The sequence below is a fragment of the Temnothorax longispinosus genome, chromosome 10 (assembly GCF_030848805.1).
Source record: "Temnothorax longispinosus isolate EJ_2023e chromosome 10, Tlon_JGU_v1, whole genome shotgun sequence".
Classification (NCBI taxonomy): Eukaryota; Metazoa; Arthropoda; class Insecta; order Hymenoptera; family Formicidae; genus Temnothorax; species Temnothorax longispinosus.
Genome location: NC_092367.1, coordinates 3,838,391 through 3,857,190, shown reverse-complemented (window position 1 = coordinate 3,857,190; position 18,800 = coordinate 3,838,391). Strand labels below are relative to the sequence as shown.

The window sequence follows — 18,800 nt, the reverse complement described above, 5'->3', positions numbered from 1 at the left end:
GTTGAACGACGATACCAGTAATATAATTGTAATTTTTTTTAATGCACCTGATATATATACCTGATGATATTGTGACAGGAGATTGAGCCCAACGTCTCGCAGCCTAAATTCTCGCGTTAAAATAAGGCAACTTAGCGTTAGGTCCAATAAGATTATTACCGAACAAACCTCGACGGCTGTGCCGGTGACTATACATCGTCCGATGGCCAATAAGCGTCGGCCTTACCTGTGGCGGCTCCCCCTTGCTCTCCCGGACCGCAAGGGGTTGCCGGCGAAAAGCGGGACTACTCACACTCACTCTTGGTCTGAACGTCGCGTGAATAAGTAGAATATTAATAACGTTCTTTTTATTCCGTACTTCTGGGTCTCTGTTCCATATGCGAAGTCGATACTATCCCAAGGAATAATCTTATTCCAAGGAGCAAGCAGAAAGAATTAACTGATCTATTTTGTTCATTTGGGAACGTAAGTAAATGAATTTTGGTTTTCAATTGTTTAAATTAAATAATGGGTCTTTCCAACTTCCCACCCCTGAGTTCCATTCAATTATAATCACAGTTAACGTTACTAATTTTCGTGAAATTAGTTGGCGCCCATCTTTGACATCAAATACATAAAATGTTAATGCTGTAAATAAAATTTAAATTTTGTGAGCCCTAACAGTCATGGACCCGACCGCGTTAGATGTGGGCTCTATTCATATAAATTAACAAATAACAACTTGTGTAAATTAACGCAAGCTATTAAAAAGAATAGGTCCTGTCTCAACACAATTCTTCTATAATGTTATAAAAAATTTTTCAAAAAGTTGATCGACAATAAACAAGTAAGTCATGGATGGTAAAACGCTCGTTGCAACAATAACCCTGTATAGACGAACATGATGTAAGAATTGCACATTGTCATATTGGACGTCAATAGGTAAAAAATACAAATTTACATAAAAGTGAGAGCAAATTGTAGTCATGCTTTTTTTAAAAAATGTATAGAGCACCGAAAGAACACATCCAACCAGCTTGAAAGCTAATTACCAGCTTGAAAGATAAACTAGTTATAAACAAAAAGTGTGAGTCGTCGGAAGGATATAAAGAAAAACATAACATAAGAGACAAAACTTATGTCAATATATCTTATGACTCTATCATACATCACATTTAAATTCTCAATCTTTTTTTAAATTGCTACTACCTATTATCGTGATTTTTGGTTAAAAAAAACATTTCTACAAAAACATTTCTTATCTTTCTTCTCCTTGTATATGTTTCTCCTTGTGTAAAATTTCAGGTATATAGGCCAATTAAAATCGTGCTCATATGATAATCTATATTTGCCCACAACCAAGTGATTGCTTTCGTGTTTTTTAATATCATTTCAATGTTCCTTAACTTTGGTCTTAATTAAGAGACACTTAGAAACCAGAGTTAAGGAATATCAAAATAATAACCAGAGTTAAAAATAGTTATTTGTGTAACAAGTATACAGTTTACACACGACTTACACTCCCTATTTTATGTTGCAAGTGCCTGGAAAGTGGTCTATCACGCACGCGCAGCGTGCGTAATGAGGCACTTTCCATGCACGTGTTGCATAAACACGATTTTATCGGTTCAGCCGTTATATTGAAATCCAACAATCTAAGGATTTCTCAACTCGTCGTATCGTGTTTAAATAAACGAGGTTTGTTTTTATCGCTGAACTGGCTGTATTAGTTCAAGAACTGTATGTACATACATTAAAACATGAGAATCTCGTATGTACGTTTCTCACGGTTCAATGTACTTATATGTACACTTCTCGAACTAGCAGCCAGTGCAACATTAGAAAACAAACTATGTCTTGTTGCGCGTACAGTACACTTGACGAGAGACAGTATCGTGTCTCTTGATATCTTCGCACAAACAAGTCGTAACAAAATGATCTTGGTCTCGTCGAAAATTAAGACTCTAAAGCCCCTTAAGCCCCTTGCACAATAGACGATAGCGATAGCGATAGCGACAGCGATAAAGTTGCCGACAAAGGTATAGCTTTCCACAATGCGAGGCGATAGCGCGATAGCGATAGCAATAGCGACAGCGACAAAATTTTCAACATATCGGAAGCCATGTATCAGTGCTGTACCTTTGTCGACAATTTTGTCGCTATTGCGACTAACAAATAAGTCACAATACGCTAAGTCGCGCAACTTTGACGCAATAGACTCTACGTTAATCATCAATATCTTTTTAACCGTAAGCAACACAAAAAATTCCTTTTAAGGGCTGAAAGTTCTAACAACATACTTAATTTTAATTGCGATTAAACTTCTCCGATACGTCACATATCGTAGTTATAATATGGCAAAATACACTAAAATAGCCCATTTTTGCAACTTTAACTGCAAATATCTCAAAATTGTGACGTGATAGAGCAATTTGGCAAATGGGATCGTTTTCTGCGTCCAAAAAACTATCGAATGCCGCAAGGTTCGTTCTTGTGCCCTTTTTTTGTTGTATACAGTGTAATAATTAATGTGAAAGTGTCCGCGTATAAATCGTTGCTTAATTATGTGCAATATGCAAAAGAAACAACATGGTTAATGTGTGATTCATACATCTCATTCGTTTTGATCTTAATTTATAACGCAATACATCGCAACACTGGTCGCATAACAAACGATAGCCTTTTGTTGTTTTCTTTTATTCAGGGACAATCCATTTACATTTCAGCGAAGAATTTATGTGTTACTCTAATTTATCGTTTGTTATGCGAACAGTGTTGCGATGTACTGCGTTAAGAAAAATCAAGACAAATGAAATGTATGAATCACACATTAATCATGTTGTTTCTTTTGCATATTGCACATAATTAAGCAACGATTAATACACGGAAATTTTCACATTAATTATTAGAGGAAAGTCTCCTATTATGAGATACCACATCTCAATAGATATTTTGCTGGAAGTTTATGTGCAGAATTGAGAACTGTAGTAAACGAATGCACGCACGATCGAATAATAAATTTTTGCGTTAATGACATACGTTTCCTGTTAATGCGTGACTCATGATTTAATCTTTTTTTCCCTTGAGCCATCGAAATCATTCAAAAGTGGATCGACGCCGAGGTCAACGCATTTGATGATTCTTCTCATATTTTTGGCCTTCTCGCACAATTACAGTTATTATAAAAAATTATTTACGTATTTACAATTTTATGATTTCTAATTTTTCATAATTTTATATTAATGTATTGTGCAATTAATATGTATGTATGTATTAGTTTATTGTTATCGAGCATGGACGTAGAAATATCTGAGCACATTTCCGCGGAATTGAAGCTGAGAAAAAAGTAGAATCATGATCATTCAAGATAGCGATGATATAATTACACGGAGTATGATTTATTTTATATTCACTTTTCCATTACTTTTAATTACAAAATACGTAATCTCAAATCGCAGCAATGTTTCAGTTAAAATCACGTTATATCAACATTAAAATAGACATTTATCTAATCGCTGCACGTGAACTTGGCGTGAGACGCTATACCGCGTCTCTTGATATATTATCTGCATATATAATATCTGTATGTATTGCAAATCTATACATTTTATCAATTACATTCAAATTCCTAAATTACTATTTTTTTATGATTGCATAATTGTTAATCTTAAACAAATAACGTTAGTAATTCGCTACACATGTGTCCTTTCAAAAGCAGCAATCAGATAATGTTATCAATGTTTACAAAATAAAACAAAGCCAGAGAGTACTCGTATGATAACAGAAAGCAGTTACGCAAAAGATTACGAAATAAATTGCACTTGAATGAAAGTGTATGAAGTGAATAAAGTGTTGCGCTAATTTAAATAATTATACAAATTAAATAATCCCGATAATAAAGCAATGCAAATGTAAGTCAATTAATTTAATACATGGAATAAATTAATGAGTAATAATCAGCATTATTAATTACTGACAGCATACAATAAAAGTTGTAATAATTAATTAATTCAAGTTTATTGCATAATGCTATATAATGTTTTCTAATAAATCCATTATTTAATTTATTACAATTATTAGGTAAGCATTATTAACAAAAATTAGATTTCGCGAGCGTGTATAATATAACAGTAATAAATTTTAATTATTAGATAAATTTTAATGCGTACTTTAGTAATCAGTTTTTATTTAATATAAATTGCTTCTAAATATAACAAAAATGTTAATCTGCGGAAGTTATATACTTATATTCTCGTTTTACTGCAAGACAGTTACGAGTTAGATGTGAGTTAGTACAGTCTTTATCGTCACACACACGACACGTTTTATCATATTTTTTGGCTGATCTACAAATGCTTTTTCGTGTTTCTTATGCATGTTTTATCAACAATGCGTATAAAAATTCAGTGACGTTTTAAATTACAATAACATCGATAATGCATTTTATATAATTTACTTTTACATAATATATGTCATTATGATAAAAACACCTTCAGTAATTCCAATCTTCTTTCTCAATAGTGTCCTACATTATTTCTTTTACAGAAATGTGTAAACTATAGATGAGATAAAAATTATTTAAGACATGCTCTTGTGAATCTGATAATAGTAGATTTATTTCTATCAATCAGTATTATGTTCTAATCTTGTTTCACCTAATCTGTTTCTCTAACATAAAAATCAAGTTTTTATCAAATTATTTTTTTTAAAGTAAATTTTCTTTAACTTTTGCTTCCATTAATTCTTCCATCTTTGATGTAATTTAATTTACTTCGTTAAATTTTATTTTTAATAAGATTAATATATTTATGCAACACGTGCATGGAAAGTGCCCCATTACGCACGCTACGCGTGCGTGATAGACCACTTTCCAGGCACTTGCCACATAAAATAGGGAGTGTAAATCGTGTGTAAAGATAAAAATTTCCGGGTGCGGTTACCTCCGCGTAAACTCCGCACCCGGGAATTTTCATCTTACGACACTTGTTACACAAATAACTATTCTACGTATAATTTACATATGTATAATTTACATACAGAAGAGTTCCAGAAATAAGATAACAAAAAATAAAAGATTCTTTAAGTCGCAGTTTTAAAAAATAAAAATTAAGAATTTGTTATTGCGCAATGTCCAAGAAAGACACTGTATGACTCAAACTTTAAACCTTTCCCGTTCAAACACTGTAGCAGCCTCGACCTTTTGGCATTAGGTTTTTTGTCTCCAAATGATCTCAGCAAACTATTATTAACGGGTGATAAGGTAAGTTTGATATACTCTGCAACTCTTGTGGCAACAAAATTTTTAATTAATCTTAAATTACACACAAGAATTACAGTGCAAAAAATTGACTTTTAATTTTAATAATTTTGATAAACTTATTATTTTGCTATTTCTCTTTCTTTCCTCTTATCTCAGATTTAAAATATCATTAGAATAAAGAAAATAAGTCCCTCGTAGATTTTATCATTTATTAATTTGACATCTACTGCTGCTCGATTATTGGCCTTATTCATTTATTGTTTTTAGACACACGAGCGAGATTCTTTAAAAAAATTAGATTTTATCATGTGTGTGTGTGTGTGTTTCTTACTCCACTACATTATTAATCCACTCATAAAAAAAACCTGTGTAAGAGGTTTAACTGTTGTACTTTCCCGCGATGCTGACTGGTTCTTTCATTGCGCTTACTTGGTAAGCATCTATCATCGCATATTTTAAGTTTTATATATCAAGGGGTTAATAGTGTAATGTAATAGTAATAGTATAATTGAAGCTAAATAACGCGCGTGTAACGCGCGTCTGTGTCTAGTATAATTAAAAATTCTATGACAATAGGGAATCACTGAAATGATTGGCGTCATATAATTCGTACACTGTTGGAAAAATTGTGTACTTTTGTGAAAAAATCTGCTGGTTAAAATTTTTGTGTTAAATAATCAACACATACATGTGTAGATTTAACATATGTCTCCTATGTTAATTGAACTTAACAAATATAAAATATGAAATTATTAAAATAATTAAAAAAATATGTTAAAGTAACACAATTTAAACGTATTTATTAAATGTGTTAAAATTTACAGAAAAAGAGTGTTGATTTTACTCTATAACAAAAGTGCGCATATAATTTCGACGTAGTCTTGACGTCACTCGTAGAGTCGGTTGGCGTGCTCGATCTTGGACGTGTTTGTCCGGACGGAAAAATTTTTTCAAGTATTGCGACTGTTACTGTCTGCGCTGTGATTTCCAATATTAGTACCGTGTATCGGCGTCTTTCGAGGCCTACAACGTTCTTTTACGACGCCCTTTGCGGGTTATACGACAAGTGGTTTGCCCTGGCCAATATAGCCCAGTAGCTCGGCTATATAAAAGAAGAAGAAGAAGAAGGAGAAGCGTCTCGACGTCGCTCATTGCCGCGCGGCAAGCGTTTCCGCGTCTCAGGAAACGTATGTGCAGGAGCCAATGGACAAGAGGCGTCGCTAATCGTGGTGGCGTCCGCGCCGTAATTAACCATTATGATTGACTATCTAGTCTGGGTAGCTATGGGTTGAGTTATCGTTGGCTCGAAAAGTGCCGAGTACGTCCGAATAAAGGAAAATCGGGAAGTTGTATGTGGACTGTGGTAACGCTAACGCACGGCATCGGCACAAAGTCCTATCGGTACCGATTGCGTGACGAAATTCTTCCGAGGGTCGAATCAGTATATAATAATTGCAAAACATAAAATATAAGAAAATGTTATTTTTTTACATTTTAAAAATGTTAATTTTTTATTAATATACATATAGGGTGTTGGGTTTATAAATTATTATATATATTAAATAATTGAAATACTTTTATTTCAATTATTTAATATGTATAATAATATATAAACCCAACACTTTATATGTATATTAATAAAAAATTAACATTTCTAAAATGTAAAAATAACATTTTCTTATATTTACATTTAACACACATAAAATGTTACGTTAACATAAATCTTTTGTTAAAAAATAAACTTTTAACAAATAAACAGTGTAACTTTTACACATTATACTAATCAAAATTTGAGTTGTTACATTTGTAAAATGTAAAAAAAACATTTCTTATATGTTAATTTCAACATAAAAGTTATGTTATTTGTACACACACGTAACTTCAAATTACGGTCAAAATTACATTTTTTTTCTGTTAAAATATTAACATAGTATTAATGTTACCATTTAACACATCCATATTATGTGAAATTAACACAAAAATTTGAGTGGACCGTTTTGGACATGTGATTTATGTTAAATTTAACACAAATTTTCCAACTGTATAACCATTGACGTCAAAAAGATTACAAACAAGAACTCTTCGACTACTCGATATGATGATATTCACAAGATGTAAACTTTTTTAGTAGAAAATTTTGTATTAAATTTGACTTCTTATGATATAGAGTTAGAAAATACATGTTAGAGATATAACGAAATTATATCTCTTAAAACATGGAAGGTACAGAGAAAAAATCAAACAATCAAAGCTTTTTGTCAAAATTGATCTGGTCATGGTATATTGTGGCATTTTCAAAGAACTTTTATACTCTTATCTGTTTTGATCAAGCACAGCTGTAATTCATTGCAAATAACGCCGAAAGATCTACCGTGGTAAAGAAAAACAATCATAATCCACGCGCTTGTGGGAAAGAACCATCAGATTTCAACGCAATGTAATCACTAAGTAAACACTGTGCATTTCGATATTTATTACCCATACTTTTTTCAATAGCTTTCTAAGATATCTGATGTCTTGAAATTTAAAATTGCGATTTTTTTTCGAAATTACTCCGGATGGACTTTGACCGTTTTTACTCTGTTCATATAAATTCTCAAATGGCAAAATAATTACTGAGATGTTCGATTAAAATTAAAAATATTATTAAGCAAATTAGATATGTTTTTCTTTAAATATGTGGATTTTTAAATAAATTTGCACGGGTATTACAAAGATGTTTTCGCCCACTGATCATGCGCTGCATTTTCTGCAAACGCAGATAGTTCCCTTGATGTACTTTAATCCCTTAACATGAATCTGCGAAAATACATCCTAAGTAGCAAAATGACGTTTAAAAATGTCATTAAGACTTTATTAATACGTCACTCTGCTACTTGGGATGTTTACAATTCAATTATCGCGTTAATAAGAATAACATATCCTAATTACGCGTAAGTAAGTGACGACAGTGCTGGTGGTCAATTTCCCTTATTTCAATTAACTCATGTAATGCTTTTGTTTCCGCGATAGAAGGGGAGACTCTCTTATAAATTGGCTGCCAGTCGAAACCGTACTTCAATTAATTCACAGACAGCGTAAAGTTTACACGTTTTTCAATATCGTTTAAGTGAAATAAGAGTCGAATTAAGAAGTCTTAACAACTAACGTCCCGAAGTTTGCTTTAAAGTGTGAGTAGAAAATTTTTTTATTTTATACATATCGTAAATTTATTTTGACAAGTTAACTATTTAATAAATTATTTTAAAAATTTAAGAAATTACTTGCATCTATTAGCTATTTTAGTAGTAATTTGGAGTAATCGTATCATTTAGTAGTAGTAGTAATCGTATCGTTCTATTGCAATTTGACCAATTGTAAAAAATTGATGCTTGAAAATCTATTAACACTAACGTCTGTAACATGATTATTAATTATTCATTGGCTTTTTGCAACTTACTTATATGTACAATTGGTTATTAAATACAACTAGTTGAATTAGAAGTACATATAAGTAGATTATGTAATCTAATGCAACATATTACATAGACCATTTTTTCAACAGTTAATTGGTTACTGTTCTGTTGATACGTTTACATTAGATTTTACTGGTTTTGTAATTCCCGATGTTATTTATTTCAAATTTATTTCCTTCATTATAAATAAGAAAGAGTTATCAGATCGAGAAAAGTGCATTGGATAAAAAAAATTTTTAAATAACAAAAACTTTGCATATACCTACATATATATTTATAAATATTATATTATTATTACAATAGGAATAAAGGCCAATAATCGAGCAAAACCGTAGATTGTGAGGATTCCTACACAGTTGGAAAATTTATGTTAAATATAACATAAATCACATGTCCAAAACGGTCCACTCAAATTTTTGTGTTAATTTAACATAATATGGATGTGTTAAATGGCAACATTAATACTATGTTAATATTTCAACAGAAAAAAAATGTAATTTTAATCGTAATTTGAAGTTACGTGTGTGTACAAATAACATAACTTTTATGTTAAAATTAACATATAAGAAATGTTTTTTTTACATTTTACAAATGTAACAACTCAAATTTTGATTAGTATAATGTGTAAAAGTTACGCTGTTTATGTGTTAAAAGTTTATTTTTTAACAAAAGATTTATGTTAACGTAACATTTTATTTGTGTTAAATGTAAATATAAGAAAATGTTATTTTTACATTTTAGAAATGTTAATTTTTTATTAATATACATATAGGGTGTTGGGTTTATAAATTATTATACATATTAAATAATTGAAATAAAAGTATTTCAATTATCTAATACGTATAATAATTTATAAACCCAACACTTTATATGTATATTAATAAAAAATTAACATTTCTAAAATGTAAAAAAATAACATTTTCTTATATTTTATGTTTTGCAATTATTATATACTGACCCTCGGAAGAATTTCGTCACGCAATCGGTACCGATAGGACTTCGTGCCGATGCCGTGCGTTAGCGTTACCACAGTCCACATACAACTTCCCGATTTTCCTTTACTCGCACGTACTCGGCACTTTTCGAGCCAACGATAACTCAACCCATAGCTACCCAGACTAGATAGTCAATCATAATGGTTAATTACGGCGCGGACGCCACCACGATTAGCGACGCCTCTTGTCCATTGGCTCCTGCACATACGTTTCCTGGGACGCGGAAACGCTTGCCGCGCGGCAATGAGCGACGTCGAGACGCTTCTCCTTCTTCTTCTTCTTCTTTATATGGCCGAGCTACTGGGCTATATTGGCCAGGGCAAACCACTTGTCGTATAACCCGCAAAGGGCGTCGTAAAAGAACGTTGTAGGCCTCGAAAGACGCCGATACACGGTATTAATATTGGAAATCACAGCGCAGACAGTAACAGTCGCAATACTTGAAAAAATTTTTCCGTCCGGACAAACACGTCCAAGATCGAGCACGCCAACCGACTCTACGAGTGACGTCAAGACTACGTCGAAATTATATGCGCAATCATGCCCACTTTTGTTATAGAGTAAAATCAACACTCCTTTTCTGTAAATTTTTACTTCCATTTGTGTTAAAGAGTAAAATGAACACTTTTTTTCTGTAAATTTTTATTCCCATTTCTGTTAAAGAGTCAAATCAACACTCTTTTTTTGTAAATTTTAACACAGTTAATAAATACGTTCAAAATGTGTTACTTTAACATATTTTTTTAATTATTTTAATTATTTTACATTTTATATTTGTTAAGTTCAATTAACATAGCAGACATATGTTAAATCAACATATGTATGTGTTGATTATTTAACACAAAAATTTTAACCAGCAGATTTTTTCACAAAAGTACAAAAATTTTCCAACAGTGTATGTGGGACAAACGAAAAGGCAACTCAAAATTAGAATGCACAAACATAAAAATAATATAAAAATGGACCCTTCCAGACACTCTGTCATTTCCGAACATATCAAAGAATTTAACCATTCCTTTGATTGGGACAACGTCAAAATCTTAGACACGGAACCTAACTTTCATAAAAGACTCATCTCGGAAATGTTACACATTAAAAAACAAAAAAACGGCATCAATTCGAACAAGGACACAGAGTTTCTGGATGAGTCATATTACAGCATTCTCAGCGAACTCGCCAACATCTAAACTGTTTATTATTAAACTCTTTATTATTGCTAAGTCTAACCTTCAATGTTAATCTAACGACAACGTCTGTCACTTGTAATTGAGACGCACAGGGACTAACATCGACCGTGAGAGCACGAAACATTTGACTACAATTTATCTCCGCATTTTGTAAGTGTAACCATCAGAGATTATATAAAACAATCACACAAGCATCTTCCTACTATTTAGATGTTAAATTTCAAAATGTACTTAAAATTTGACTACATCCGTTAATTGACATAAAACTTGACGCTCTTAAACTATTGACTTGGTTCTTTCTCGCCATCTAACGAAGAATAAATCATGGATTCACCCTTGACTTCAAATTTGCGAATTATTTTTATATTTGACTTCATATATATATATATATATATATATATATATATATATATTTCTTTTTACATTTTATTAGTTGATTGCTCTCATGTGTGATGTGACTCCGAATGGCTTTGTCATTTACTATCGATACAAATCCTCGGTTCCTACATTTTATTATACTCTTTATTTATTGCGCGACTTTATGTAACTATATCTAATTTTCGTCGGCTGAAGAAGACACTGTGTGCTCGAAACGTCCCGTCATATATATGTATGTAAAAATGAACTTACAATTTGACATCTACTGTTTTGCTCGATTATTGGTCTTTATTCCTATTGTATTAAGACATACGAGCGATTTCCTTTTATTTATTATATTATTATGGTTATTTATACGTCCTAGCGAAAATAAATAGCTTTTTTAACGTGTTCTTTTTTACTAATTTAATAATTCTGAAAAGTTATATATGTGTATTGTTTTATTTTAAACAATTTTCTTTTTTTTACAGATTCAGCAGTAACATTCGGACTACGATATTTAAATTTTGAATGGATTCGAAATACACACTTCAAGTATGTCGAAATCACTAAAGTTGCAACCGCCTACATTGATAATCACGAGCAGTGAAAATGATTCTGAAGAGAAATTATTGAATGATAATGCGATAAATGACGCCTTTCTCAAAGTAAACCTCAAGGAAAACATAGATAGAGGTTTCTCGAGCGGCTTTGATTCTTCTTTCGACAGTTCTGACGAATCAAATAATTTATTGGACAATTTCGCCAACGAGCGCAAAAAATTCGTAATAAAATGCAAGCAAGAACTCAACAACAGCAAGTTACCGGAGGACTTCGATCAGTGGACAATCAAGAAGCAGTACGATCACCTTATGAACAATATCAGCAAATACTTTCCAAATATACCCGAATCTTTGAGATATGTCTTGCCGGCGATTTTTGAAAATGGGGACTGTAGACGAGAAACAAATGCGAAGCCGGATTGGCTGATCATGGATAAATTTTATCGCGGACAGCGCTTTGCCCAGCGTTATTTCAGCGCAATCGCAATAAGCAACCTGATGGGTCTGATGCAGATATTTAGCTTCTCTGACGGACTGAAACCGCTGATCCTCAGTCAAAAGTCAAATACTCCATATCGTGCTTTCCAACGATACCTCAGGACAATCAGGACCTTCAGAAACTGGTACACAAGCGATCCTTGGTACAAAGGAACGCCAGCTTATCGCGACATCCAGAGAGTGCGAAAGTTACACAGTGTCATGAGGCAGAAATTGTGCAAAAAAAACTTCGAGGAGATCGATCGGGAAAGCAAAATTCAAAATGCGTGGTGTCCTATGCTGGGAAAGATCAAAAGAGATTTCGCAAACGCGTGTCCGATGGCGAAGAATCAGCAATGTCCTTACACAATGACGAAAACGAGAAGTCTAAATCAGGGCGATATGTCGGGCACGCAGTTCGCCTGCATGGGTCTGATAGTGCTTTATCCGGAGCAGTTCGGAATACACGACGCCAGCGATAAAGATCTAGAGGCTTTCTGTCACCTCTGGCGTGGATTAGGCTATTTGCTAGGAATCGAAGATCAGTACAACTTCTGTCACGACAGTCTGAAAAAAGTGCGTCAGCGAACTAAAGACTTCATCGAGCACTGGGTGAAACCGAATTTCCACACGGTGACACCAGAATGGGAGCACATGACTACGTGTCTTTACGAGGGCGTAAATTATATCGCTAATATAATTTATTATAAAGTTCTTCTGCTCAAACTCTGTGGTATATTCGGATTCAGCATGCCTCACCTATATAATTCCTTTAGTCTATCGGAGAAAATACTGTACGCGCTACAGAAGTTCCTGTTCTCTTATATGGTGAAGCTACCTGGTGTCTTCTCTATCATGAACGCGATGTTAAACGCGTGTCTAGATCAGGCGGCAGACTTTGGACGCAGCAAACGTGACAGTCTTAAAAAGAAATCATCCAAAAAGATCGCAGAGATTATAACAGATTTAAATCGTTAAATTACTGTAGACATCTATGACCTATTTAGTTTCTATGAAGATTTATACAGACTTTGACAATCATATTGCAACAAGTTAACAATAAAAAATATACCTTTTGCTGTAGTTCTTGATAATTACATATTTTTTACTTACTTGCTGTACGCATGATAGTACCAGAAGATATGCGTTATTAACCCTTAAAGTACACACTACCTGTTTGAGACATAAAGTACACCCTGGGTCATTTTGACCCAGCGCTACTTTGCGCAATTACCACAAACGGGGGATCGATTCTTTTTGGCTGAAATTAAAAGGGTGCATTCTTGCAACACTCAAAATAAATATGAGATTGTTTGTGACGGGTTATTAATAAAGCTTTATGGTTTAAAAATTCAAAATATGGTTTATAAACCAAAAAATTGCTTTTTACGAAATATTCAATAACTTTCTAAATTTTCAATATTTTTACGTGAAAATTTAACTGCATACTCTCTGGATTATATACTTTAAGGTAAAAATGCGCGCGAAAGCTAACATTTCAAAAAATGACCCGTGATTTTCGGAACGTTTGACGCGGACGGCAGCCAGACACAGCCGGACGCCTGCTGACTTACAGCGACTGTACCGCTATCTAGAGAGAGGTTAAAACTACCAAGATATGGCGCGACAGATCCCGATTTCAGCGTTTCAATGGTAAATAATGCGACACAATTTTTTTACTGGGTCATTTTGACCTAAGGTGTACTTTAAGGGTTAATTTAAAAAAAATATATTTAAAAAGCATGCAAAAAAATCATAAATATAATCATAAATATAATCATAAAAATTGGATTTTATGTAGAAATATTGATAAAAACCAAAATTATGAAGAGAAACGGATTCTTTAAGTATTTCCCGAGTATTGTTTTATATTAAATAAAAAAAAATTAATATATTTGTTAACTAAGAAAAATATTATTATATTTAACGTAGAATATTTAACATATTTAGTTTATTTAATTTTAAAAATTATATTTTGGAAAGTGTATTTTATTCTTTCAATTTTTATTCTTTCAAATTTATTTTAAAAATAAGAATTTTTTTAATAGATATAAAAATTATTTTATTTATTGTTTATTATGATTTATGTTTATTAAATTGCAGAGATGTTACGCAAATTATTTATTTATATTGTACATTTATAAAAGAGCAATATATTATATTCGCCACCATTTGTATTTTTTTACAGAATATAAATTTTAGTAATAAACTGTTTATATTAATTACTTTGATCAATTCTCCTTTTTTCTACTCTTCCTATAGTTTTTAAAATAAATTCGACATAAGTTTCTATCTGATTTTATCTGATAGAAACAGATCAACCTACATAGAGGCCCTCCACCACCCCCGCCGATCTCGATTGGCGGTCCTCTTTTATTTACAACGGTTTTTTTTACATTTTTATCATTTATTTTATTTCTTTTACAATTTATTTTACAATACATTATAAAAGAGTTACATTACAAAATTGAAAATATAATATACAATAAAATTATGTACAAGGGGTCGGTACGAAAGTAATGCCTCCTAATTTTCTTCTTTTGAATCTGGCGCTATAGAAAATTTTGTGTTTCACTGAGTTGTTACTTTGAGTCTACTTGAAGTTTCTAGTTGCATTATGTTGAGTGATGTTGTGATCATTTACGTGAGTGTGTCACACGAGCAGTTTGAACTGGTGTGTGTTTCAAATATGCGTCACAGACAAGGGCGCGGTGGTTGAATATCGTAACTTGAATAACCACTTAACTTAGTGGAACTAGCGACTTCAAGTAATAACTCACAATCAGTGAAACGCAAAATTTTCTATGGCGCTAGATTCGAGAGAAAAAAATTAAGAGGCATTACTTTCGTACCGACCCTCGTACAATATCTTATTTTGTCTTTTCAATTATCGAATTATATATCCCCTTTGTTCCTGCCTAATACTCAAATCCCTACCTACCTGAATCCCTACCTTCCCGAATTCCTACCTACCCGTATTCCGATTTATAGTCCTACCTATCCATTTTCCTACCTACCCGTATTACAAACTAATATATAAATCTTTAATCAAGACCGCGACACGATTTATAAAGGGCTTGACGGGATACCTGCGACACGTGTAAAGTGACACGATCACCTAAGAAGTGGGAAATGTAGAATTGGGGGTTGTAAATACGCGCGCGATTGGGATTTAATTTGAGTTTTTCAATCTCGCATATGCGAGAAAATATATATAGAAAAAATAACCCTACTTTGGGCAAATAAAAAGATATGTCAAATTTTGTATGTTACCTTATTCATTTCACCATTGTGGTCAATATTGACCACTTACCTTATCAAATGCAATCTTCTTTCTTCGGGCCAGATCGGACTTACCTTTGTCACTCCTGGCCACATACAATCTGGTCGCATTTCGACCAAATTAATAAGGAGAAAAATTCCTTCGATTGTCGGATCATTACCATGACCAACAGATAACAATACGTTCGGTTCGAATTATATGCGAGCATCGATTGTGTAAAAAAATGCACACCGAAAAGTTAATTTACAAAAGAACATTGATTCATAAAAATTGACTGCACAACATTGATAAAATATATTTCTATTACTAATTCCATTACTTATGTAAGAATACGGATTGATCGTTTCTTTGTGACCCGTTCTTTTAATTTGGAATTGTAATCAACTATAGAAACAATTTTACTTCGCGTTATATTCCACGAAAAATTGAAATTTATAATACAAACAAATTTAAAAAATAAATAACAAAAATTTCTCGATGTAAAAACCGACCGCGAAAATACGTAATTGTGCATGTTGGTCATGCGGTACGCATTTTGAAAATATATCAATTAAGATATACAAAATAAATGACGTGAGATCCGAAAAAAGAAACTTCCCGCACAAATGATATTATAATTGAATATTATTAATAATTAATCAATAATTGAGTTTTATAATTTAATAATATGCAAATTTCTTTATAAACTTACATATCGATGTAAATATATCTTCTTATATTTTTCATTTTCTACTAAAATTATTTTTAATATAATATATTTATCTATATTTTTTACTGTAAAATTAAATATATAATTGTACTATACAATCAATTCTAAAATAATTTAACAAGTTTCAGCGTTTCTCGGCAGAATATTAATTAAAGATCTCACGTCATATATTATTTCTTGACTGGTATAAAGCCAATTTTTCAATATAAAAAATAGATGGATAGGCTACAAGAAATTAAGGTAAAATCGATGCTTTGTTAAAATAAATTTGAATAATTAATCACATTTTCTATAAAATTGAATAATAAGACCAAAATATGTCTTACCCTTTTTATTCATGTTTGTATTTATGCATAAAATATTAAAATTCTAAATATATCTACATACAATATTGTTTCCTTGCATCGATTTATGTAATATTTAATCTTGGATAAATATTGGGAAGGAATAAAGGGGTACGTATAAATAACATCCTAATTAATTCATAATTTTCCCTATATCTACAGATATATATTTTCTCTATCTACAGATATATATATATATTTTTTATAACGTCTAACATAATTGCTTACTTATTCTTATCTCTTTTATCCATAAAAATATCATAAAAATATTTCTTTAATAAAATTTAATAAAAATTTTATATTTCAAAAATCATTGTCACAGTTTTTGTTTCTGTTATGTTTCTAATATATTTATTACTTTTTAATTTAAGTATAAGAGAATTGATCTACGTAATAAAATTTCAAAAATTTAATTTATTCTATATCTTATACTGATTCAAATTTGCAAAATAAAATTTTAATATATTTCGATGAAATATTTTGTCATATATTTATTCAACATAATTTGATAAAGGATGAGGAGCTCTTTGTGAGCTTCGTGCGTACGAAGTGTGCGAGTATTTCCTCAAGCACAATCGCACATAATATCAATAAACAAGTAACATCAAGATTAAATATTTTCCGTAATTAGTTTTAGCCCATCCATTTTAAGGCAACAAATCTACGAGATGTAATATTTTATATTATACTATAATTGTCATACATAATTCGATATGTACCGAAATACATTTACTCTATATTTGATTAATCGTAGATTTGTTACCTCAATAAAAAAAAAAAAGAATCTGACTCACCGACTCAATGCGCAACGGACGGAGTTATTCAGCAACGTAGCTGCGGTGATACTGTAACATACAAACATAATTGAAATTAAAGAAACAATCAAAATGATCAATATTTCAAAAGGTAATTCTTATTCGCCTTTCAATGTAAAATAAGTAAAATTAATATTTAATAATTTAGTAATATAATTATCTATTTTCTGAAAAAGATCTTTACAAAAGTAAAATTTTATATAATTTTTTCTGTCTCTAATTATTTCTAACTAATCGAGATAAGACAATTCGAATAAATGGAAAAGAATTATTAATTTATTATTAATTATAAAAATAAAAGATGATACTCACCCCAAGGTTGCTCCGTCGGGGCCCGATGTCTCTCTCAGACCTCCTCCTCCTCTCAGGGCGTCAGGCCTTCTCCTCCTCCTCTTCTCACCGCACAGGACACTCGCGAGAAACACTCGTGGATAAATTACAATCGCGCGCGGACTAACTATAATCAGTAAAAGTCTTTCGCGCGATACCCGCGATACTGTACGGCACTCCCGTTTCTTCCTCTTCTCGAATTTAATCGTTGCACTCACGGTTGCACTTGAGTTAATTGTGTAGCTGACGATAATGCTCCTGAAGGTATAACTCCTGAAACAAAGAAAAACAACACTGAGGCCGCGTGATATCACTTCCTGAAATATCTTAATATTTTTTAACATAGATTTTTCGTGCGAAAGAGTCGCGACGCTGATTTCTCCGATTCGTGATTCGTGACATTAATCTTCCGACATTAATCTCCGCGTTAAGGCCGTGGCACATAGAAAAACTTAAGCAGTAAAACTGAAGCAGTAAGCAAATCAGCCTTTGAGTTTTACTGCTTAAGTTTTTCTATGTGCCACGGCCTTTACATACGTCGCAGCATAGCGACAAAATGTTCCAAGATGTCGGCAACTTGGCGCGATACTGTACGAGTCGAGCGGACGATTAATAAAGACACGCACTTAGTTAATCAAAGATATACGCTATTGATATTGAAATTAAATATCGCACGCACAGTACGATATCGAACTCGTTAATCTCGCGAAAGTAAAACTACATTATTAATACGCACGCCGAGAAATCGTTGACTGCCGGCCGCTGACTTTTACGCGACGCGAGATATACGAAATTATGACGCATTTACGAACGGGCGATGTATCACGGCGTTACTCCGAATCACTCGATACGACGATATCACTCAGCCCTTTTTTTCCCTTCGGAGAGAATCGGAGACAAATCACGCGACAATTTCGGCACAGCGTTCAAAGCACGAAGCACGACACGTCGAGATACATGAATGCTACGATCGAGAGTTCGACTCGGAGTTCGAGCATGACGGGACGAGCGCCACGATTATCACCCGCGAATATCACGAAAGCAAA

The 18,800-nt window shown here is 32.3% G+C and overlaps 1 protein-coding gene across 1 annotated transcript; it reads left to right on the top strand.

Moving 5' to 3' along the window:
* Positions 1–58: 58 nt before the first annotated feature.
* Positions 59–14,381, top strand: LOC139821173 (uncharacterized). Its single transcript, XM_071792022.1, has 2 exons — positions 59–465; positions 11,725–14,381. The coding sequence occupies exon 2, from the start codon at positions 11,791–11,793 to the stop codon at positions 13,249–13,251; it is 1,461 nt and encodes a 486-aa protein (XP_071648123.1). The 5' UTR covers positions 59–465; positions 11,725–11,790; the 3' UTR covers positions 13,252–14,381.
* Positions 14,382–18,800: the final 4,419 nt, after the last annotated feature.

Bases quoted from the DNA above. Each gene is read 5' to 3' on its own strand.
- LOC139821173 (XM_071792022.1), top strand. From the start codon at position 11,791: ATGTCGAAATCACTAAAGTTGCAACCGCCTACATTGATAATCACGAGC.